The sequence below is a fragment of the Camelus dromedarius genome, chromosome 30 (genome assembly GCF_036321535.1).
Source record: "Camelus dromedarius isolate mCamDro1 chromosome 30, mCamDro1.pat, whole genome shotgun sequence".
Classification (NCBI taxonomy): Eukaryota; Metazoa; Chordata; class Mammalia; order Artiodactyla; family Camelidae; genus Camelus; species Camelus dromedarius.
In genome coordinates, this window is record NC_087465.1 from 4,907,306 (window position 1) to 4,932,465 (window position 25,160).

Genomic DNA, 25,160 nt, shown 5'->3' on the forward strand with positions numbered 1-25,160 from the left:
ACGCGAGTGTTTCTAACAGAAAGGACTTGTGTTTGAGATAGGCTAATGCCTACAATATTTTAAAGTGGTGTTTTCATTTTCAAATGAAACGATGCATTTTTTTCATTTGTTCGTTTTGGCCGCTTTACATCCTTATGATGTTGTCATGAGGCCAGAATTGAAGACAGTTGGCATCTCCTTAGCAAAGAGCAACGGGATGGAGTCGGGGTCGTGGTGGTGGAACTTGGTGAAACAGAAGGCTGGCTCAGGATTAACACTGCACTGTGACCAACCCCCAAACCAACAACCCACAGGCAGGCAGCGTAGCACAAAAGGCCAGGGGATGCTGCTCTGGTCCTTTAGGTATGAACAAATATTTGTATAACATACAGCTTTGTTTAGAATTTACTTGTTCTTTTTCAGCAAATAAGATTGTGCAGAAATGCTAACATAATCTTTTATGCTTCCAAATGGCCATCATTGTCTGCAGCAAGATGGCCACACTCCGTCACAGACCACACGATTGCCCGTTACCTTGGATACAAGGCTGGCTCTGTATGCTGCCAGTTGCTTCAGGTACTCCTTCTTTGCAGCCTCTGTTTTCTTTTTATAGACCTGTAACAACAAAGAATCTTAAATTAGAAAGTGCATCTGCTTTTGTTTCCAGAGGGGTACAATGGAGAATGATAATTGCGGGTGTGCTCACACATGCACACATGTATATAATGTAATAATATATATCTCCCCAAAGATTGTGTTTTCTTACCAAAACACATTTTTAAGAAATATGGCAATAGACTAGATAAGAAAAAGATTAATAACAGTGGAATTTTCCATTCTATTAACGCTCATGAAAAGGTTTATTTGGGTTACTTTGAGAGTGGAGGTAGTTGGCTTGGAAAGATACTTTTGATGCAGGTTCCCAGGGAAACCACACGTGAGCAAAGAAGCCATTCATATTTATATAATGGGCAGATGATTCTGCACTGCATTCAAATCCGGATATATACACTCCATGCAAAATACAGAAAGAAAGACAGAATTCAGTGACCAATTATGTTCAGTAAGTAAATCAAAGGAACAGATATGGAGTCTGCAGGTTCATCACTCTTTCAAAATTTTGTGCCTTGAAGTTCTATTTTCCGAGAAGCAGGAGTCGGTGATGGCAGTCAAAGTCACATTTGGGATGGACGGGGGACCCCGAGCGGCCGAGGGCTGTTTGTGTGCGGTGCCCGCTTTGGTCACGCCCTTTCCACGAAAACCCTGCAAGGACCAGATCTGTAGATGCCTCGGTGTGAAAAGGCAAGAGTGTTCTGAGTGGAATTGCAGTTTACAGAGGCTTTTCATTTTGCAGAGGACATCATCTTGCAAACAAAAGTAAAATCATCCTAAATTGAGAAAAAGTACTGAACAATGACGTGCTGGGAGGCCAAAGGTCACGTGGCTAAGTTAAACAGAGAAAAGTCATTAGAGTCAAAATGAATGGTTAGCAAAGTGAATCTTCATGGGGCTCTGCTACCATTAAATTGATCCTTTCAAGACTTTAGGGTCTTTTTTTGTCAATCTTCTGAAATCAGCCCTAAAGAACAAAATCTTTTCATTCATTCTTTGAATGTATTTTCATCAGTAAGACTATTTTAAATTTCCTGCATCTTGAATTTTACAGCAGGGAATGAGGCTTGGCTAATAACTGTAATGCTGAGCTTGAAACCAGACATAGATCAGCAGAAGTGGCTTTAGACTTAGTCAGGAGTAGTTAAACGTAGATTATGTCTAAAGACCAAAGATCTGCCAAAGTCGGCGGCAGAGGTCAATTTATGGTTTCTGATGTGGAGGGTGGTTTGCTGAGCTCAGTCCCCAACTGTGAAATTCAAGGTGTGAGAAATATTACTTACTCATGAATATTTTAATTAAAGCGGAACATTTTACTTAAGGTAAACAAATGAGTAACCTTGTCAACAGAATTATAAAGGACCCTATGAAATGAATGTGCTAATTGTTTCCCCTTAGGGAGGTCTTCAGCCTAGTCTTTCATATTTGGCATCCTGTTATAATAAGAGGCAATTACAATAAGTTGATTAAGAATTCATATCATATTATATAATCATTGTATCATCTTTACAATATATGCAACTAAAGAAACTTAAAAGAAATTTTTTAGTACAAAGCCCATTAATCCTTTGGTTCAATTACAAAAGAATTCTAAATTTACTGAGCTAAGTATTGGACATCAAATTCAGATCCTTTTTTAGAAATTCATACATGAAAACAAATAAACACTAAATTACAGCAAATGTCTTTCAATAGTATGATCCATGTATATTGCATGCTTTGGTTAAGCCACAATCAGAAACACAGAGCCCTCCTGCTTTTTATTGATTTATTTCTTTCTTCAAAGACAGATTTCTGTTTGTAGTCCTCCCTCCAATCTCTCCTCCAAGACATAATTTATAATTAATGACCTTAAACTGACAATGTTTACATTTACTTTTAACACCTTAAAACTGTTTCGAGAGGCTTTTTCTCCCACACAGACAGAAGTCCTATTCAGGATTTGCAAGCAAATATTTAGCAAAAATATCTCTGATGGTAGTATGCATTTGCATACTCAAAACATTTCTATCATTTTTTTTAAATTAATACGCTATTCCCAGTGACCCCCCAGGCAGCTAACCAGGGTTCATTTAGCTTCCCAAGGCAAATGTAACACACTTGGGTCCATGGTATTGCCCAAAGCATCATTTTCTAGGCAGCACAGATAAGATGGTGTTGCCAGGTGGTCTGATTGTAGCATCTCTCATCTTTCTTGTGTTCGGTTTCTATTGAAACCACAACAGTGTAACTACGGGAGGGCTCCCGGTGGTTAACATCCCACAAGGTGTTAACTTTCCTGAAATTTGTTGATTAACCACTGCGAGAGAAAGGTGGTTAACTCAGTGTGTTTCAGGCTGAACATGTGCCCTCTGGTTTCACTGGGAGATCGATGTCATTACGGGATCCCTGACTAGCATCCCGAGTGTCCTGTTTCCCACAAATGGCTCCCTGTCAGCATTGATGATTGGCTACGTGGGATCCTCATGCGAGCGCCTAAATACCACTTTAGAAAAGAGTAAACTCATCACGTCACATTACATGGATTGATGGGTCCGCTCTTTGCTGAATAGCTGCAGATGTTCAGAGGGAGGATGCAAAGGGTGGTAATTTCAGGAGGTGTATTTCTGTAATTGTGTTTAAAGGGTGTGTGTGGTGGGGAGCCTAGATTAGAATTAAAATCTGAGGTGGTTTCCCCCACAGTAATTTAGAACCTCCACCTTTGAGAACTACCTGATGGCTCAAATATTACACACCCTGTATGTCTTCAGGAAGTTGCCCTCTAAAATTGCACAGAATTCTTACTTAGTTCTATATTTGATGGAAATGTCTGAAGGAGGACCTCAAATGTATGAGAAAATGATAAAAAGTAAGAATTCCACGTACTTAAATTCCTACTTCAGAACAGATATTTTAAAATCATCAGTAAAAAGTTCCTAAAAAACGTTTCAAAGCTCTGTTCACGGATGGAGAGGGTCTTCTGTTTGCGGAAACCAAAGATGACGTTAACTGTGTTTGGCCATGACCAGCCCGCTGCAATGATCAAACCTTCTAGCCTAGGAAGATGGGTCTGATTTATGTCCAAGCTGAGTCTGGGAAAGAAATGGTCTCTCTCTCTCTCAGGGAAAGACAAATATTTTAAAGATATGTGATTCATAACAGTAAATATTAGTACTCAGCTGAGCTACAAAATGGCTTCCAAATGGTCAACAGCTGTTTGAAATAAAGTGCAAAGTTGGCCAGATGAGGATTTGAAAATCATAATACATCATTTATCATTTTCCCCAGCTCATCCAAACACTTTTGAATTCATCCTGTCCTAACTTAGTTATGTGCTGTGGTTTGTTATTCTAAGAAAGCTACCATATCCTAGCTAAGGATTGCATCTCAGTGGCTAAACTAAAACAGACATCAAATTGCAATTCCAGAGAATCCAGATTCCGTTCATGTAATCTAGTGATTCACTGAATCATTTTTTAAATGCTCTAAATACCAGCATGTATATGTGTTTTTATAGGCTAATATAATCTCTAGTTAAAATCAGCAGTTTAGCATCTGAATATGATGCACTCAAATAGAAAAAATTCTAATACAACCTGTCACTTTGCCTTTTTTTTTTTTTTTTTTACTTTCTGCTCCCTCCTCAAAAGATCCATCTAACTTATACAGAAAAGTAAAATCTTATAAATACCACTTAATTCCTTCTTCCTTCCTTCTTTTCTGCTCTGGCTCTTAGTTAATCTCTAGTCATAGTTTATTTCAAGCTAACTCTTTACAGTAATAATAAGAAAACCCATAATTCTTCCAATTCTGGATTTTATTCAAACACCATAAAATTAAAACTAGAAGGCATTTTTCTTTTTCGTTAACTTCAAATGCAGTCCCCCCCCCTTTAAGTTCATATTTATAGAAAAAGCTTAGAGATAGTTATATATAAGGAATAATAATTTAATCACAACCCCCTGTCATGTCCTTGAGAAATTAACATTTGCAGCATCTTTCAATGCTGTGCTATTTAGGACATTTAGAGCAAGTGCATCTGTGTTTCATACAGAACTCGGTCCTCAAATGCAGTTAAATTTCCATTTGTGTAACTTGCTCAGCGTTTTCTTAAGCGTTCCAGAACTCAAAGAACTTTATAAAGTAGCATTCAGAGTATTGAAGATATTATACAATGCGACACAGATCTTGCTATCGATTCTTTTCAGGACCCATCAGATGCATCTGAATAGCCTACAAAGTAAGGGTGTGACCTGTTTCTGGAATGGTAGGTCTCAGAAGCAAGCTCCTTGTCTGAAAAATGGCTGCAAAATATATCTGTCAGCTTATTAAATGAGGATGACTGGGGTGATTATGGTGACGTTCAATTCCACTTAACAAAATATTGAGGATCTGTTATGTCCCTGCATGGTGTGAGGTAGGAAAGCTACATAATAAAAAAAGGCATTAAAAACACGCCTCTCCTGTGTGCATTTTTTGTGTCAGGAATTTTATATATCTCTATATACACACACATAATCACATATATTTACATACAGATACACATACACACAATACGTGTTATATGTAATCAGATTGATCTGATGTCTAAGAGCCATCTTTGTTTATGCATTGGTTCCTCCTGGCCGCATGAGATCTCCCCTTGCTGCCTCTCTGTGAGTCCACTTCTGTTTTGTAGTTAAGTTCCTTAGTGTCTTCTTTTCTTTTTTTAATTCCACACATGACTGATATCACATGGTATTTTTCTTTCTCTTTCTGTCTTACTTCACTTAGAAAGCGCTGTCTCAAGTTTTTATGAATAGAAACTTTTCTTACATTCTACAGGTTTTAAATGAACAATCATTTTCTACATCCTCTGCTCCTAGTTTAAAAAAAAAAAACCTGGGGCAATGCATAATGTTTATAAGGAAATGGCCAAGATAAACACATGTGTGAATGTTACAGTGCAACAGGATTTTAGTTAACCTTAAGTATTGTTGACATAAAACCCAAATTTTATCATAAGATACGGGGTGGGGGGAGGGGGAAGCCCAGCAGCATTTCCGTAGTGGGTGTTTGGGCACCAATGAGGGGTAAATGATTGGATTCCGTAGGCTCAGAGGATTTGTCAGCTGCCTCATAAGTATAATTCTGGCTCTTCATATCCCTGCTGCTTCTAATTTAGCAGGACAGGCTCATAATTGAAGCAAATTAACTATTTACACTTGCCACTTCTACCAGGGGAAGAGGACACAGCAGCAGGGAGGAATGAGGAGGAAATTACATTCTCTGCACTTGAGTCAGATCTGCCCTTATATAAACACATTAACAGTAATTTCAGGAGGCGTCAAACATAGGGATAAATACTGAGGGATAAAATAATGAGCTGTTGCTATTGAGCCGAGCTGCTATGGCTAATATCCCTGGATATGAATTATGCATCCTGAAAGAAGGCATACGTTACCACATTCACACTGTCTCCCTGCAAGTGATGTCTGCTCATTAGGCTCTGGTTCTCGAGGTAAATCCACGCTCCCCTCCCACGACAGGGCTGCATTTACAGAAATACGCTCCCTGGGCACCGTGGGCTGTGGTTTCTCCCGAACACACCAAACTCTGCACAGACCTTCCAGTCCATTTTTAGCCTAACAGCATGTTTATTTAGCTCTTTGGCTGAAGCTTTAAAGCCATTTAATGTAATGTAAACAAGAACATTTTGTTTGTAATTTGCTAAATGTATTACAGCCCAACTGTGTCTCCAATTAGGAACTTAAGGTTCATTTAGTCATTCACATCTGGTTCTGATTTAAGGTGACTCTCCTTTCCCACTTAAGAGTGCACTTTCCATGGCTAAAAAGGACCCAGGAATGCTTTACAATGCTTTGGGTCCATCCCTTTTGCTCCAAAGCTGGATGGACTCTTTAATTTAATGGGTCAGATTTGCTCTCTGTTGTCACTGTGGACTCAGATCCCAGACTTCGATGACCAGAATCAGAGAATTCAGAAACAATGGGGAGAGATAGGAAATTTAGCTGGACTCTCATTTAAAAAAAAAAAAAAAAAAAAAGATGCCGAGGGCTGCTGAAACTCCAAGGAGTCTAATATAAAGGGCGTGACCTTGTTACGTTATTATTTTTCTTTCTCTGTAGGTTCCAGGCGGTGAAAGATTAGTAGCAAAGGCCAACATCACAGCCACACTTAGGGTTTATTTCCCTTTCTCCATCTGGTGCCTTTTTAAAAGAACTTAGTATGCTTCCGAAAAGGGCTCTCCATTGTCTTAACGATTCATTAGCATTTAAAACCTCCGGTTGGAATCCCAAACACAATTCCGCTCCCATTCCGGATTCAGCACCATCTTCTAAAGTATTAACACGGAGAGATCTCGGATATGTGACATTTGCTCGGTGGCTTTGGTAGGAATGATCCCTAAGGGAGGTCTTGTGTTCCTGGAGGATTTGTATCACTTCTTTCAGCTTCCTTTTGATTTCTCTTCTTTGAGAGATCCTTCACAGAAACCAAAGCACATTTAGTTTCTCACTCACCATGGATTCTGAAAATAAGGATCACCCCTTCTGCAGAGGCTTCCAATCCCCGCCTGCGCAGCACAGCGAGGAAGCACGCGGCAGAAGCACACAGAGCGCTGTGCGTCCTGCTCCTCTGGCTGGCAAGAACGCGTTCCATTGTAATCTCACTAATCGCTGTTTTTCCTTAAACATTGTAATTTTCTGAGCCCCTAATAAGTCATCGATAATTTTGTCCATTTTCCCTGGTTTGTGTTTATATTTGTGGCTGTTCATAATTGTGGGCTATTATGACAATGTGAGTCTTGAACAATCGTGGCGCATGAAATCCTCGCCTTCTACTTGAAGCGGCTGCCTGCACGCTGCCAGTGGCACCACGTGGGGCTATTCCGGAACACGCGCATCGGTCCTCAGTTTTGAAGTTTAATGGTCTGCCTCCAATCGGCTCCGACAACATTCCTTTAAAAGTACATAGTGGTGCTTCCCAATTGTAATATTAAGTGAGAGAAAAGTACAATTAGTTTACGTTTGAAACAGAGGTCTATCGCACTGGCACAATGAGTCAGCATAAAAGGAGAGAAGAGGTGGTAATACACCGTAATACCGCTCTCTTGGATACTTTGTTGAAATTCTCTTGATGCCAAAGTGGGCATTCCAGGCAGGCGTGTTCGCTTCGCAGGCAATCCCTGCAAACTGTCAGGGGAGGGCCGCCGCGGGGCAGCTGATGCCACGGGTCCCTTTTGTCATCATTTGACCCACTCTCTGCTCGTCCCTGGATGGACTTGTATGTGTCAGAACCCATCCTTTCTGGCATACTCTGCAGTTTCATCCTCTTTATCAAGCGAGATCATCTTTTAAGAGGAAAGGCTAAGCTATGCTGAACCCTTGTCAAGTCCAAGGAGCATAAGGCATGGAAACAAACCATTTTCAACTGACCAAAGACTGCTTCCAATACCCTGGTTTTGGTAAAGGTGCTCAAATGTTAAAATATTAACTTTTTTCTTAGTAAAAGAAAAAGATAGTTAATTCTATTCAGGTTAAAAAAATAATCTTGGTATAAACTTTTTTTAACAACTGGATTTTGAATATGAAATTGCTTTACAATACCCAGTGAGTTATACAAGGCCAACTATTTTATAATTTCATCCTTGTTTATAAAACAAATTCTCCAAAAAAACCCTTAACTATTTCCATTAAGAAAGAACCTAAAGACAGACTCATCACAAGTTACTTAGTAAGTTTGAAACAACAGAGAATGAGGAAAATGCTTTGTCATCACATCTTTATGATTGAAGAGCCTCACCTATGGCACCATGGTTGTGATCCTATCTCTGTTAGAAAAGTCCAGCTTCAATTTTTTTTCCTTCTCACTTAAAAGCAAACTAGTTACTATTTCAAGTAAAAATAAAATGATATTTGAGCTACATTTTATAGCTCAAATTCCATTTCACTGCCTTCAATATAAGCAACATTTTTTTTTCCAGCCCCAATTTTGAAAGGCAGAATAGGAGAATGGGAGTAATTTCCCTTTTTAACATGTTCGTCAAGAACAGGGACTCTCATATTCTCTGGGCGTGTAAATGCCTCATCTGATCAGAGCAAAAAATGGGCCATAGGATCTCAGTGCTCACCTCTTGCTATAATAAAAATAAAAGACAGTATTGTATCTGAATTTGTGGGAAAACCTGCAGCTCTGTATTTGTTGCCTTGAGGAAGTACCCAATTTTCATCATAAGAACATTATTCTTTTCCTCCAGAAACATGGGTATAGGTGTGGACTGTGAATATTGATCACGTAGAAGACCGACTGTGGGCTAAGGCAGAGCTTTGCAGGCCTTTCCCTTTTTACCGTGGGCCTTACCATGCAAGTTCCTCTAGTGAAGGTGGGAAATAATTAGGGAGAGGTATCTGGGGTCAGGAAGATAGACAAGAGGAGTGGGGTGGGTGGTGGCAATGGCAACTGAAGTTTCTCAAAATCAAACTTGACAGAGCAAAGAGCCCAGAGGAGCCCCTAGGAGCCCTGAAGCGGCACTGCCGGTGAGCCCGGGGTAGGAAGAGGGGCTGAGTCTTCAGAAGGGAATCGCGTCTGTCTGCTGATGCCCAAGAGTTGCTGCCACAATCCCTAGGGAGGGTATGCACTTTCTGGATGTCTCTTCTGTGAAATTTCATCTTACAAAGCCGAAGAGTTTGCAGTAGTGAAGCCTGGTCCCTGTCCAGTAATACATGCAGGGGTTGTACTGGGGAGAGAGGTACGTCCTGGCGCATGGGTCATGGGTGGAGGCAGGAGGCATCATGGGTATAAACAGAGACAACAGGGATGGGCTGGGATTCCTGGTGGACACGCACTTAGCTTCTCAGTCTTCGAAGCTCTGCCAAGCAGAGGGATGAGCCACTGTCCAGTTCTACACTGAATGCCCAGCGTTGGCTGGAGGCCACACCTCAGCTTTGAGAATGAGAGCAAACTGATCTGAGTCAGGATAGAAACCAGGTTGAAAATCCTCAACCAACTATACCAGGTTTTCAACAAACTCACAAAATATGTCAACTACCCTTTCATAGGGAAATGAGTATTTTAATTGCATGCACAGAGAACATTCCAGTGGTGTGTTTTCTGCCCTTGAAGACAACTGTTGCAGGGCAGGGCTCCACGGTGGGGGCCTGTGCTTTCCTGTGAAGCCTCTCCCTGGGGCCAGCAGTCTTGAAAAGGGTGTAAGAAAATGTGTAGATAGCAGATTGTAAAAGACGGCTTTGGTTGACAGAAAAGGGGGCTGGAGAGAACTGGGGGGAGGTTCTATGTTTCCTTAGCAACTGGTTGTACCATTACAACTCTCACCGATTTCATGAATTTGTTAGAAAAGAGCTGTAAGTTGAGTGATAAGTTCCGGTCATGGTGTGTAGCCTTAGACAAACCATTTACCAGCATGGGGACCCCATCTCATTCCCTGCTGTACCCGGTGTCTAGAACAGTGCCTGGGGCATGGAGTACACACTCAACAAGTATTGTTAAGTAAAAATGTGAAAAAAGTGAATGAATTTCCCTATCTGGCCCCATTTCCTAATTGGCAAAATTTAAAGAATCTACGAGAAATGAGCAGAACAGATGAGATAAGTCATGTATACGTGTTCTTGAACATAGAAAACACTGTATACATTATAGATGTTGACATATATTCACAGTATGTAGGTACTCGTAGACGGATACAGGTTTGAGGCTTCCTGTTTCTTACACGCTTCCCTGGACCAGATGAGAAGAGGTAAAGGTCTCCACTGATAATCAGACATGAGACGAGTCCATCATTAACACACGTCAATATTCTGCAGCAGCTAAAGCTGCATCTACCTAGACGTTCCAGTAACTGAACATTAATGATGAGGCCTGTCTAATTTTGTCTTCATGACAATGAAATTCTAGAGGGTGACAACGGCAGTCTGCTGCCTGGTTTAGAAATCTGGGCTCCATGTTGCTTCTCTGCCGAGGTGGGTTACACCTACGTACTGAACTCTTTCTCTCTGAGATTCCCATCCTCCTTAAGACCTTCGGGGCTACTTATGCTATGGCTGAGCTGCAAAGTGTCTCACGTGCCCCTGCACCCCCCCAGCCCCTCGCATGGTCCTTGGTCACACCACGGCAATCCACCACAGAAGGAAGTAACCAGGCATCTGGTCGCATCTAATCCAGCTTGGAAATATGGTACAGGTGGGATTGAATAACATACCCCGGTGGTCTTTAGGGAATGGCTGCGGGGAGAGACCCTTAAATCTGAAGTTCATGTAGCAAAGGGGGTTTCGATGACAAAAGAGTAAACAGCAAGTGCTGAAGAGAGGGGTGGACAGTTTTCAAAATACTTCTCGTGTTTTTTTCAGTCTTTGTGATCACACTGCCAGCATTAAGGAATGATGTAATCCTGGCTGGGACATGGAAAAATCCTTCCAAAAGTAACTGCACTATATAAACGTGGGAACAAAGGCACTAACATGCTATTTACAACAGAGCAAGAAAGGAACATAAGATCAGGTCACAGCTCCCTGCAGTCTGGCTCTGATGGGGCCCATGCTCGGCCTCGGCTCTAGCATCTGAAGCATCTACCCATCGTCCTCGGAGGTCCCTTCTCTAGAATGCACACACCTTTTCAGATCGTGCTGATTCACTCCATTCTGCGTCTTTTCTTACCTGTTTTTGCTCTTCTCCCAAACCGTCCCACATCGAAGCCACAATTTTGGAGACTTCACCGAAGGTAGCATTTGGATTTTGGCCCTTGATGGCGGCCTGAGTGTCGCGGAAGAACAGCGCGTAGGCAGACACAGGCTTCTGGGGCTCGTTGGGGTCCTTCTTCTTCTTCTTTTTGGGGGTTTTTGGTTTTTTCCCCATGTCAGAGGCGGGCCGCTTCTCCCCACCATTGATCTGAAACAAAACCAAAATCTGAATTAGGAGGGACTGGAAAACGTGCGGACGGATCACACCGCGCTCCTTTGAGACTTACACGGATAGACTCCTCCACACACGTCGCACAAACACAGCCATTCCTAAGGGACACTTGGTTTTGTTGCTGTTGCTGTTTTCAGATAAAACTTCCCATTTCATGTAATTTTCATACATAAGATAACGTTATTGATTCTCTTCGCAGGGCAATTGTACTGTTGGGTATTAGCCCTTACCTCTCCTAGCTTCTCCTTTTTCTTACTCAGGAAGCTGAGTGACAAGCAGCGCTGTGACGATGACAGCAGCAGATGCCTCGGGTTGTGACCCTACTGTATGAACAATCTAACCTGTTTTCTTCTGGGGAGTTTATCCTTTTCCTCCTAATTATGATTTTTAAGTCGTTGTGGGCAACATGTGTAATTAATAAAGTTGAATGGCTTTTGATGTTGCATTTAGGTCTATGCATGCTGCTGGGAAAGCCAAACAATGGTCACAGCTTGGAGAAAGGCATACTCTAGAAGCAAATTCAGTGTTGTCCAACAAAACCTTCTGCAATGAGGGTAAAGTTCTAAAATCTGCATTATTCAATATGGTAGCCACTAGCTACATGTAACTGATGAGCATAGGAAATGTGGCTAGCAGGAATAATAAACAAAATCTTAAACTTTCTTTAATTTTAATTGCTTTAAATTTAAATAGCTACATGTGACTAATGGCTACCATACTGGAAAGTGCATCTCTGGAAAATAGATTCTAAAATCTAGACATTTTTAGGACAGCTTTAATATTCGGTTTAAGAATAGTTTCCCTTTTCTCCCATTGTCCTTGCGTCTGAATATTTGGATAATCTGTGTTGCTATTCTGATGCAAGTGGAGAAAAACACACAATGTATTAGGATATCTGCATTTAAATATTAACTTCGATAATAGCTAACTGTATGTGATGTCATTTCATCCACTTCTATGGAACGAGAGATTTGGGCTAAGATTTCTTTCTAGTTCTACGATTATGTGAATCTACCTGAATATCAAGTAGTGCTGTCCCTGAAGGAGTCCTCTTTCCACACGCCTCTCCCACCAGCATACACGCCCACGTGCACCGCCTCTCGATGGCATCGCCATCATCGTGGGAGGTTCTGTGCCCTCACCTTCCACTGTTGTGATTGTTGCTGATTTTTCCCTTCTTGGCAAACATAAGGTCACATGTATCTTATTCAGATAAGCTGCGAGGCAAGGTGATTTGTGTAAAAGAGCTGTCACCATTGGAGAGGAAGCATGGTATCCTGAGAGGCCAGCGGACGTGACGTCAGAGGACCTAACTCATGCCATCTTTCATTGTTTTTAGCTGTGCAATCTTGGGTAAATTACATCATTTTCTGGGCCTCCATTTCCAACTTTCTAAATATAACAATTCCTATGTTCAAAATAATAAAATATGAAGAAGAAAATAGAAAAGGATTCAAGAAAGACCACATGAAGAGTATTAAAACTGGAGGGATCATGACGTTGGAGGTCACAGTTCATCAAGGATTGGTAACATCAGATAGGGAACAAAGTGCAGGGAAATGATGCTGGTCCATATGGAATATTTACCTGGACTCATTTTAAATTTTAATTAAAAAATTAATTAGTACCAGGGGAAAAGAGGTGGGAAGGGATAAATTAGGAGTCTGAAGTTTGCATATACTACTATATATAAAACAGATAAACAAGTTTCTAGTGTAGAGCACAGGGAACTCTATTCAGTATCTTGTAGTACCCTGTAATGAAAAGGACTATGAAAACGAATACATACGTATGCTCATGTATGACTGAAGCATTATGCTGTGCACCAGAATTGACACAACATTGTAAACTGACTCTACTTCAGTTAAAAAATTAATGATCTGACACATTGAAATCTCTGTGATTGCAGATCGTATCAGTCTTTTTGGGAAATAATCAAATGTCATCCTATGATGCAACGTGAATATTTTTATTAAAAGATTTCCCCAGATTATCTAAATAGTTGCCATCTTTTACGGTCCAAAACTGTGTTTGAACTGCTGATCTTCATGCTTCTTTTCTTTGTAAGTTGGTATCTGGACAACATGGTGCAAGTTTTAGACCTCCTGGCTATGTGATACCCTCTGGTAACAGAAAGGACAGCATCCTTGTACTGGACAACATGGCCCTGCTTTTTAGGGATTATCTGCTGGAGCAGGAGAACCTATCACTGCCAGTGAGAAGCTCTAGGTATCAAGTGTAAGAAAAGCACAAATTACTGTTCTGAGGCCACGTACAGCAACCTTTGAGGAAACTCTAAACGTTCTGTGCAGCCCATCAATTTGGTTCGTTGGTCCATTGTCTGAAGGCTTCCCCTACTTTCCTGGCTTGCCCAGTAGGATTAGCCAGATGCAGTCTTGCACAATCTGAGTTTCCTTTAGCAGAAACAAGCATTTCATGACTTCTGCCTCCATACTTTCAAGGCTCAGGAGACATCATTTGTGTGTTATGGAGTGTCACCCTGAGGCTTCAACTGTGTATCCGATCGGGCACCTGGGAGGCACTCAGCTGTGAGGCTGGGACGTCCTCCCGCATCATGGCCAGACTCCCAGCCAGTCTCATTACATCGCATCAGCTTTGTCTTTTCGACGCCTGAAAGCGAGAGCCCACTGATATGCCTTCCTTTTAAATGCTCATGTTCACCTCGGCTGGAATTACCTGCCCGGGCAGAAAAGTGGCATCTGAGGGGGCCAACCTACGAGATACACATGCAATATTCACTTCTCAAGATTCACAGCCTTTCTTTCAGTAATTAAACTAGACCTCTGCAACTTGGATCATAATATTCTGATCACTTATAAAAGTGTCCTCATAGAACTGAACTATGATTCAAGAGAATGCCCTTTCACCAAAAGCTGATACAAGAGGAAAAAACAAAAATAAAAATTATGTATGAAAGATTTTTTTTTTTTAAATAAAATGTGCTTTGAGGGGAACTGTCATTACATTGCTCAGTGTTCCTCGTATGAAGACTTACTGGGTATGGACAGTGTCTTTGCTTTTAGGATGCAATATAACGGGACACGACCCCCCTGTTGTGGTTCGCTGTCTGATATTAGCACGCACCCCTGTGGGCAGTGCTGCAGGAAGTGAAGGCTGTCGGCCGCGTGAACACTGGGCACTGCCTCCTGACGTGTGGGGGCCTCATATTTTATTTCGCACTTTGCTTGTCTTCGGGAAGGTACAGAAGTGAGCTACTGTTTAGAGTCTGTCTAATGACCCGGGAATTTGTCGGGGCCCACTTTCTGGAGGTGGTTTCATCACATATTTGAAAACCACATGGTCATTTCTCACATGCAAAGCTTCCCTAAAGAAAGAGATGTGGCTCTAATTTGGATCCACTTACCTGCCAGGAATGGATTGCATTTTGAAAGACACCTGGCTTTACTGACCACCAACTACTTGGAATGAGCACAATGATGATGAATACGATTGTGGTGGGAAAATTAGCTAAATGGGTTTGTAATATGTCCCTGGGCCTTAATTTTGAGTATTGTCTGGACCCTAAATTCTTACTTAGATGGATGAAAGCTTATAATGTAATGTCCTAATTTTCTAAGAGACTCTGACTTCTGCAGACTACAGAAGCACTATCTCATGGAATTTTCTAGAAAGATGAAAATGTTCTCTGCATTGTCTGAATGGGTAGCTGCTAGCCACATGTGGCTACAGAGCTTGTTTGGCTAGAGCACCCGAGGAACTGATTTTTTTACTTATTTAATTTTAAGTAGTCAAATTTAAATGTACACGTATATGATTGGTGGTGACTGCACTGAACTGCACTGCATTGTGTCCTGGACACTGTTCTAGAGTATAATATTTCTAAAGTTACTTGGGTTCTAAGACTGGAGAGTTAAATGTAATTCCAACATCACAATCTTTACAACAGAGAAGGAACCATATAATGCAGAAATATGAAGCCCCTACAAGCACACTGAGCGTCGGGACAAGGTCCCGCTAACCTTTCCGTCCTCACAGCATCCGTGCGGAGTCTTTCGTGCAGTGAATCAGCACACATTTCCACCCCTATATTGTACAGCTCGGGCCAAAGGCTTAGAATTACAAGAAAGAGGGAATTCGAAACATATGTAACAGCTGTATGAAAATCACAGCAACCAAGAACATGGCTGGGTTGAAACCCTCAATGTACACCCACAGACTTACTTCCTGTTCAGTTAAAGCACTAATGAATAAACAAATACATCCACAAATTCATAGAAAGACTACTCTCACGTAAGCTTTACACAGAGGCATATGCTTCACGTGACTTACCTGGTGACATAGATTTATTTCCAAAATCCCTAGGGCTGTCCTGATGCTTCTGGTAACCCACCTCCTGTTCATGTCTTACCGCTTAATTATAGTGATGCATTTAACTTATTTATCACAAGGAAACAATGATTTCTTACTTTTAAAAAGCATGTATTAATGGTGTTACTTAGATAATACTTAGGTAAGAATACCAGGTCCAGGAGTTAAGATTCTCAAGGAAGGAGAATCACTGATACTGAAATGTCCCTGGAGAAGTTAGAAATGTCTTCAGGCATATTTAAAATAAACTGCCGCGGTCCCAAAGCCTTTAATGGAGCTGGGAGAGCTGTTTAACGCACACTATCTCGCAGTAATCGCTGTAGTTTAAAATAGATTTTAATCAAGCACCATCTGCATAATAGGCTGAACAAACAACATAGAACTCCACTTATAACTCTTACCGCATAAAGTAAATATTGTAAAATCTTCACCATAGAAACAGGGCATCTCACAGCACTTTTTGTGACGGTGCTGTTTCTGTACATGAAAAATTTTGCTACTTAAATTCATTCTCTCTTTTCTTTCTAAACTATGCCATCTGAAATCCCCTTATGAGAATAAATTCAAATGAGCATGGAAAGCGAGTCATCTCGTTACTGGGAAATCAGCAAGGCTGTAATCCCTCTTTCATTTTACAGTCGGGTTTATTATTATCATTAATAATAACAGTACATTTACTGACTCAAAACATCAATTATAGAAAACCATATATGAAATGTTATACTCTTGAAATGATTCACAAGTGCAGGGCATTGTATTGGTACCACAGTTTGTAAAGCAAATCCATTTTTAAGGGTTCTTGATTCTGCCAAACGTAACTGAGTACTGTTTTAGGATGAGTTTAACCAAAACACTCAGTGGCCTTATGTAAGTTAAGAAATTTAGGCTACTGTCCAGAAAAAATCACTTTAAAGTGAAGAAAAGATTTGATTGTAACTACGTACACCCGTGACTTATAGTTATCAATTTTGTTAGATTCATTTGGTTTCTGAATTTGCCTGCCTAGATCAACATGCTTTCCTCTTGCTATTGTAGACTGAGGGTTTCTCCTGCCTTCCCAAGAATGCACAAGCTGTGGACACAGGGTCCTGGGAAAGTGCCCAGTGTTTATGTGTAAGCCTCCCGTGATTTTTATCTCATGACTCCATCAAGTACGCTCAGTCTTCTGGGGTACGAATCATCTAAGAACATACACATCTTGAAAATACCACTTCCTAGTATAAGATAATGACCTAAATGAAGTTTAGGAACAATTATTTGGAACCGAGTACTAACTGGGTGTTTGACTGCATTCTACTCTTTTCCCCAGAACTACTTTTTTAAGCTCAGTCTTAACCAATGGGATACTTTATTTCTGACAAACGAGGAGTAAGGATCTAAGAAATTCTTTAAAAGTGTCATACATATTCTATCAAGTGAAGTGTTGAAAAACTGTGTAGTAAGTATAGTTCAATGTGGGAAATATCAGACTTTCAAGTCCCTATTTTCAATATTCTGTCCCAAAGCTGGATAACGTGACCTGACATTCAGTTCCAACACAGCTTGATTTCACTCAGTATTTATAGAAACCTGTGTGCGTATCATTTTTACTTTGTTCCAGGAATCTCCTAGCCTTCAGAACAGTGGTAAATAAAAAGTACTTTTCTGAAGGCTCATTTAATTGTTGCTCTAGTCACATCCTATTTTATTTGTGAAAAAAAACTCCTCTTTCTGCCCAGTATAGCAACGCACATACACGGATGAACTAGCAAATTAGTAGGAAACTCTTAAAAGCTAAAAAAAAAAAGCACGTGAAAGCGGGAATTCAGAGAAGTAAACAGAGTACCAGAGTCAGTTTTCATCATGAAGATAATTGCTGAACCTGTTGAAATTGAGTCCAAGTCACGGCAGATAGGTGACAAATGGCCAACCAACAAAAGCGGGGTGTTTAACAGGAGGGTTCCTATTAAGTCAGGACAGAAAAGAATTAGACTTTCAGTGCAAGGGGGAGATAAAATGACTTCCCTTGCGTGTTCCCTCCCGGGACCTGCCAGGATGATACTGAATGAGGGGGAAAATATCTTTTGTGCTAATTCACAAACAGAAGCCAGCATTTGTGAGGGTTTATACCCTGAAAGCATACTACTCGAGTGATCTGAAAAACTTTAAGCCAAAAGTGGTTCTAGATTGTAATGGTCCAAGATGCCTGGAAGAAGCAAACACAAATCATCTTTAGGGGAATCTGCTTTCAAACCAGGTCCAGTAGAATTCTTATAAAGTTCTAATAAATATCAGCTCTTATTAAAAGCAAAACAAAGCAAGGCATTAAAACTAAGAGCCAGCAGCAACAATAGACAATAGAACCAGACCCCAGTAGATGTCATGTATCGGAATTAGCAAATACTTGACAAAAGGGATGAAATCTATGGATAAAGAGCAAGCAATTAAAACAAAAATGTCCAAACAGATTTGGGAAAGAACCAAATAAACTAGGAATACAAAATAACTGAAATTAAAACCTCAGTATATCAGCTTTAATTTCAGATTTGATGTAGCTGAAAACTGAATTATGAACTGGGAAATTGATATAAATACATTAAGCAGAATGTAACACAGAGCAACAGGGAAACAGAAAATATGAAAGAAAAGAGCCATGGAGGATAGGATACGAAAGTCTAGCAGACATCTTATCAGAATTACAGATCGAGAAGGGAGCAAGAGTGGGGTAGGAACTATTTAAATTCAGGATAAAGAAACTCACATACATTACAGTGCGGCTGCAGGACACCAAAGGCAAAAGGAGATCTTAAAACCAGTCAGAGAACCGAGGCAGATTACTCTCAAAGGAAAGACAGTGAGGCAGTAGAATTCTCAAAAGCAATAATGAAAATCAGGATTCAATGGAGTAATATGTTCAAAATGACAGGAGAGAAGCACTGTCAACCTAAAATTCTACTCCTAGTGGAAGTACTTTTTAAGGTAATGTTCCCAGTAGATCCTCGTCAGAGAAGATTTCGAAGGAATAGGGAAAATGATGCCAGATAAAAAAAATTCTATTACATGTGAATAAACCTAAAGGAAAAAGACTGAAATAATAATAGAAATAGTGTTTCATGGAGTTTATTAAATTACACTTAATTTAAACTATAATTAAAACAAACAGCAGCAATATCTGCCCAGCAGAGGTTGGAGGGACGCGTGTGGCGCTGAAGGAACCTAAGAAGGGTGAAGATGCTGACCAATGTTAGACCTTCATGCATTTGCGTGTCAGGGGTGGTTACTAAATTTAGAGGAAGAGTACAAAATTTCCAATCTTAAGATGGGAAATTATGGAATGAGAAAAAGAAGAACAATCTTAAGGAAGGTAAGAAAGAGAAAAAGAAACATAGACTACATGTGGGACAAATAAAAAGCAACACTCTTAAAAGGAAAAATAAACCCAAATATTCTGGTGCTTATATGAACGCCAACTGTGAGCCTTGGCCTGTAGCTTCCTTAAAGGGAAAACTGCTAAAAACGGGCTGTAATGCCACGGATACTTGTATTATAAGGACTGGATTACAGGCTTAGAACCGCAAGCTACCCGGGTTTGTATTTCTTTGATGTTTGACTGTGTGTCTAGTTTATGACTTTAGGCTGTCGACACAGCTCCACAGCAATCAGAACCATGGGGAGTGTTTATAAGGTGATAATTTATTTTACTGATGTATTTACAATATTCCTTTCTGTCAAAACAGTTATTTCATTTGATTGTTCAATTAGATAAACTGGAATTAATATGCGGTTGCTTATGAGAGTACAAAGTATTAACAGGGCAGGTTTAAAGGCTTCTTTTTCAGGTGTGAGAGTAAATATAATTTTTTTGGTAGTTCTCTTGTTAGAAATGATTTAAATGATCCTTTCAACTTAACTCCATTTCACGTTTAACTGGAGCTGTTGCACTGCAACATTCCACATAAATCCTGCTCATATATACAGGAAAAATTCCAGTTTAATCATTAGCTGTGATGAAGAATGCTTGATCATTTTCATCAGAGGATTTTTTTTAGCCATTTAATAAATATAAGTTGAATAGAGAGGTAGGAGGGATTTAAACAAGAGAAAAGGTGAAGAACGAATGGTATGTAAAGTTGGAATGGGAGAGTGGATTTTCTTGAGATGGAAAATACACTGAAACTAAACACGAACTTGAGGCTATCTGTGTAGACAAAACGCCATTTTAATGAGGGCATTCTTGAGAAATTCATCCTCTGCCTTCACACCTAGTGTGTTCAGGACCATTCCACTATAGAACACGCATCCACTACACAAAGCTTACGTGATCATTAGTCGTGAGCTATAAAGTATCTTACGATATGGATGTTGAGTGATTGGATAGGATACTCAAAAGCTTCATACCAACCTAGAAACTCGCAACATACAAATTCAGGCCTCAGGAAAATGATAAGATATGGACCTTATGTGTCAGTCGAAAATGGCAGAATCTCTCCATATTAATTCTATGAATTTCTGGCTTCTACACAGTGTGCTACTCATAGAAGTTGAAGGGTGTGGAAGATGCTACTGTAAGTAAGAATCATCCTGCATAAAATCTCCTGTCAGAAGCTGTTACTAATTTTGCATTAATTTCCTGAAATGTCCACAAAGAATGCTGATAAAGGCATAATACAGATGCACAAATTGGTTTTTACTATGAGTAGAACTATGATTTTTTTCCCCTTTCAATATAGTATATCTCACCTGTGTTTAGGAATTCAACTTGAATTAACTATGCATAATCAGATCTAAACTGGCCACAAACAAATTCTTGGTGTTCACATTAAGGTTCAGGTACTCATGGGCTGGCGATACTATTAGAATAATACACATTTTCTTAAACATCTATTTTGACCTCTAAACGATCAGGCTTTCACTAGCCCAATAAACTACTTATGTAACATCGATTAGTCTCTGCCTCCTTTTTTATCTTCCCTCATGAGAGGCTGGCTGCCTGACAGCAGGGAGAGGCTGTGAGGGTGAGGCGTCCGCATGGGGGCTGGTATTTAGCTGCACAGTGGTTCTAAAATATACTGGTGGTTTGCTTCCATCAGCAACAGTAAGACAGCAGACAGGGACGTGCATGTCACGAAGGAAGGCGTTTACAGGCACACAAACCTAGAAGCGGGCTGCCCCGCACGCGGTGCAGGGTCATCAGGAGGCAGAGACGAGAGAGGGCAGCGCACGGCCCAGAGCCTCACTGGGGTTCTTGCGGGAAGAAGGGGCGAGGCAGGCTGGGTCTGCTGCTTACGCTTAGCACTGGGTGGTCTGCACTCTTTCAGTGGGCTCTGCGCTGGAGAGGGGGTCCCCAGTCGTCCAGTACCCGGTCCTGGGGGGGTCTAGGGCAGGGGGAGTACTGGCGTGAGGGGTGAGGGTTTGATAAAGAAGATTGGGGTGTGGGCTCCCGATTGGCTGGTGCGTTTATCAGAGATGGGCGTTTATCGTTCACTACCCCTAGGGATTAGCTACCCCGCGAGGGGTAGTCTTTCTGGGATGAAGGCCCCAAATGCCAGAGCATTAAGAACACTGAAAACAATCAAACAGTCGGCAGAGCAGCCTTGTCTCTATGATCAGGATTTATTTATCTGTGTGTCCCTGTTTATCTGGATTGTTAAAAAAATTAGTGTCGCTGTTGGGTCATATAGACTAGTGTAGTGTAGTTAACCACAAACGTCAGAATCCCACAGTGTTGTCTTCTGTTTTCCAAAAACAAAATTCTTGCAAAAGTGACCAAAAAAGGGCCGACCCAAGTGACAATTCATTGGTGATATTTTTAAAAAAGGAGGAGCATGAAGTACTCAGGTAGCCGCCAGTGCTTTTCACAATAGGCAGGCACGGGAGTCCTTCTCACTGGGACCCGTTTGGAAGATGCTTGACTGATAACCAAGGCAGCAAAAAGATTGTTCTGACGCTCTGAGTGACAGTGGACTTGGCTGTGGTGCAGTTGTTTGAAAAAGCTGCCTTGAATAGCTCAAAGAGCTAACTGCCCGTTGCAGCTAATTTCCATCCTAAGAACAGTTAAGACCTATCTTTCTATACAGATAAGGTGACACAGACAGACAGACAGACAGGTATATGGGCATGGGGTTAACAAAAGGTAGATAATGAAACACCCAGGATTCTGCTTCTGGAAGGAAGTGTCTAGTATCTCTGGCTCTTCCTTTTTTTTCTTCCTCAATATGAAATGTCTGGGTCAGATGATCTCAAAGATTTCCTCTAACCATAACACACACACACACACACACACACACACACACACACACACACACACGGCCATCACTGTATCCCTGGGATGTTGCCTTCTTAAAGTGGTTAAATTGAAATCAAGTCTTTGGAATGAGTGGTGAATTAAGCTTGATCTTGGATGCTGAATCCTGTAAGATTTATTCTTCCTTACTCACCATGCAGATCCTGTACTGTGTGGGTACAACCTACTTTTGTTTAATACATCTGAATTTAAAGGATTTGTTAGGGACTTAAAATGTACTGAACCAGCAGGTGATTTAATCCATTTGGACTGTAACCTCATGCTTCATTACAGAAGTACGTCCCCAACCAATGTTTCTCGTTTGGATGATATAAACTTGCACCCACCATAGGTCAAGGAAGACATCAAAGAAGTATTTTTTTGCTTTTGTTTTTTTTAGGCAAGGAGCATTTCCATAGGTTCTAAAAGTAATGTAGTCGTACCTTAGAGGTATCATCGCCTTCATCCTCATGCACTGAACTGGATGGTGATGGAGTCGCGGACTTGCTTCCGGGAGGAGACGGTGAGTTGTGGGGGACGCTGCTCCCTCCCATGTTCAATCCAAGCTGAGCACTTAGCTGGGATTGGTTGATGGTGGTCAGCTGGCCGTGCTGCATCATTCCTGGCTGCTGCCTGATGTCTGCGGGCTGACCCCTTGGTCTCATGGCTGCCATCTGAGGATGGGAGCTGTATTGAGTTCCTTCCGGGTTCCGTATATCTTGCATCTGCCAAAAAAGTGGATGGAAATAATTTTTTACAAGACCTCTTTCCGGAAAAATTAAAAAAAAAAATTCCCTAGGCTTTAAACATCCTGTAGGATGTCCTACTCAACTACACACATTTCCGCCTCCTCCCCAGAGCAGAATAATCCTAACGGTATATATTGCCCCAAAGGTGCACAGAATTTGAGAATTCAGCCAACATCACATTTCATTACTCAAGACCTGCTTAATTATATTTACAGCCTTTCCTTACCAGTGGAATGCAAACACACATCATTAACATATTTATGGTGTAAGTTTCAAAATATTGATGCTTATTAGAGCGTCAGTATTGTATAACTGTTAGTGACTGCAGCATTCACATAGTTCATGAAACTCTACTCCTTTGATTCTCATCGTTTATGAAAGGTTTGGAAAATTAAGCGTACTACGATTCTCAGCTTAATTCTATCCAGACTGGCATTGGTCAAATGATCTACTAACTTCTGACTCAGAGCACTTACAGGCTAGTGTTAACCAATTGATTAATTGACTATTGAAATGATTTGACTCCATAGTCAGATTTGAAAGAAAAGCTGTAAAGTTGCAAGGTCACCATATTACTCCATGATGCTCTCTGGGTCACTGCTTTTTAGCCTTAATGAGACTCACTCTTATAATTCAAGCAATGAATTTCGTCTCTGCAAGGATTAGAATTGAAAGCACTGGAGGATGAAGCTTTTAACGTATCCAGAGGTCAAACGTGTTGTATAAGAGGAGTGTGGTGGATTTCATTCAACGTGTCTCTGGCATTTTCAAACTTAAAATAATGGGCAATATTCTGTGGTGCCTTCGGAAGCAGCTCAGTGCTGTTCACTCGGAGGGGGCTTGGGGAGTTAGTGCAGGGAGAGGTTTATAAAACGAGAGAGGAAAAAAGAAGAAAATGGAAAAACAGAGGGCAGTGAAGAGATAAATGGTTAAAGTCACATTTTGGAGTGGAGAAAGTAAAATTAATAATGCTATCTTTTTCTGTTTCATCAAAAAAAAAAAAATCCCATGTAGTGTCACAATGCCTAGTAATTACCCGCCTACAAATGTTATCATGACATGGAAACACTGTAAAGGTCCATTAAGTAACTTAGTCAGAGGTGATAAAGTCACTTCCTACCAGTGCTCTCTAGTCATTTCACCAACCTCCTCGCTACATGCCCCTGAGCCTGAAGTGGCGACTGAAGAGGCGTCGCCCATGTCCTTTGTATGAGGCTCACCAGGAGGCCCTGTTAGCTTCTTGTTAGTCAGTGTACGCCCTAGACCCTTCCAGCTCTCGCTACTGCTTCATCCTCAGACTCAGGTTCTCCGTGGTGACGGCTTAGGCTGGCTCCATGCTTTTGTCCCCACTGATTTCCTGGTTCAAACTGACCTTTTTCCCATCATTTAAATTGTATTCCTCCAATCTTTCAAAAGCAGCTCATAGTTCTCCTTTCTGTAAAGTCCCTCATCAAGCAGTTGTTACTACTCAGTGAAACACGTCGGAGCGCAGAGGCCCTGAGCGACGTTCTCAGTTGACAGAAGAGGAGAGACTGGGGGCTTTGAATGTCTGTTGAGTAAATATGTAAGTGCCTGAATAAAACCCAGAGAGCTTAAAGGACTCCCCCAGACTGCAGAGTTGGAGTTACATCTCTCCATTCCAGCCTTTGACACTTCCTACCGCATTAAGCAGCGAGTCACCCCTTGACGTGTCCCAGCGAGAGAGTTACAGCTCCGGGTAAGCGACAGCGCCTGGTCCAACACTGTCTACCCCCGATTGATGGCCTTTATCTCGTCCATTCATGTTGCCTCCACTCACATTTACTAAAATACCTTCTGTTCCTACTTCACTGTTCACATAACTTCTATAACCTGATCTTCCTTATGAAATAATAGCGGCTTTCACAGATACCCATAAAGCTGTGCCCCGGAGTCACTTCACGCCTACACGCTAATGTCCTGACGTCCTGTTGCGTTTTTTCTTAGGCTCTCAGCAAGTGGAACAGCTCTCTCTCTGTGGGCACAGAGTAACGGATGCCGGTGAAGGGCACCGTCCTTGCAGGGCGGCCCCTCTCCCAGCCCTGCACCACATAAAGTGCTCGTAAGCACGTTCACACACGTGTGTTTGCAGGACACATTTTCATAGCCCTGCAAATTAAAAATGTTTACTAACAAAATCATACTTTAACTAAATTATCTTTCCAAAAGTGTGTAACTAACTGATATCTTTGTTTCTCTGTCACGTAAATCCCAAGTTACAAAGCATGAACAGTTTATGACCTGTTTGGAGCCCACTTCTCATTCTTCCAGAAATACTGTGGTTT

At 41.1% G+C, this 25,160-nt stretch overlaps 1 protein-coding gene across 2 annotated transcripts in view; it reads right to left on the reverse strand.

Annotated features, from left to right (window-relative positions):
• Positions 1-25,160, reverse strand: part of TOX (thymocyte selection associated high mobility group box) — a 269,112-nt gene that overhangs the window by 18,135 nt on the left and 225,817 nt on the right. For both annotated transcript variants that reach the window (XM_031441587.2, XM_010985443.3), the window contains 3 exons: positions 22,552-22,833; positions 11,242-11,472; positions 514-594 (listed from right to left, as the gene is read on the reverse strand). In XM_031441587.2, coding sequence (XP_031297447.2) covers positions 514-594; positions 11,242-11,472; positions 22,552-22,833 — 594 coding nt within the window. The remainder of the gene's footprint in view (positions 1-513; positions 595-11,241; positions 11,473-22,551; positions 22,834-25,160) is intronic.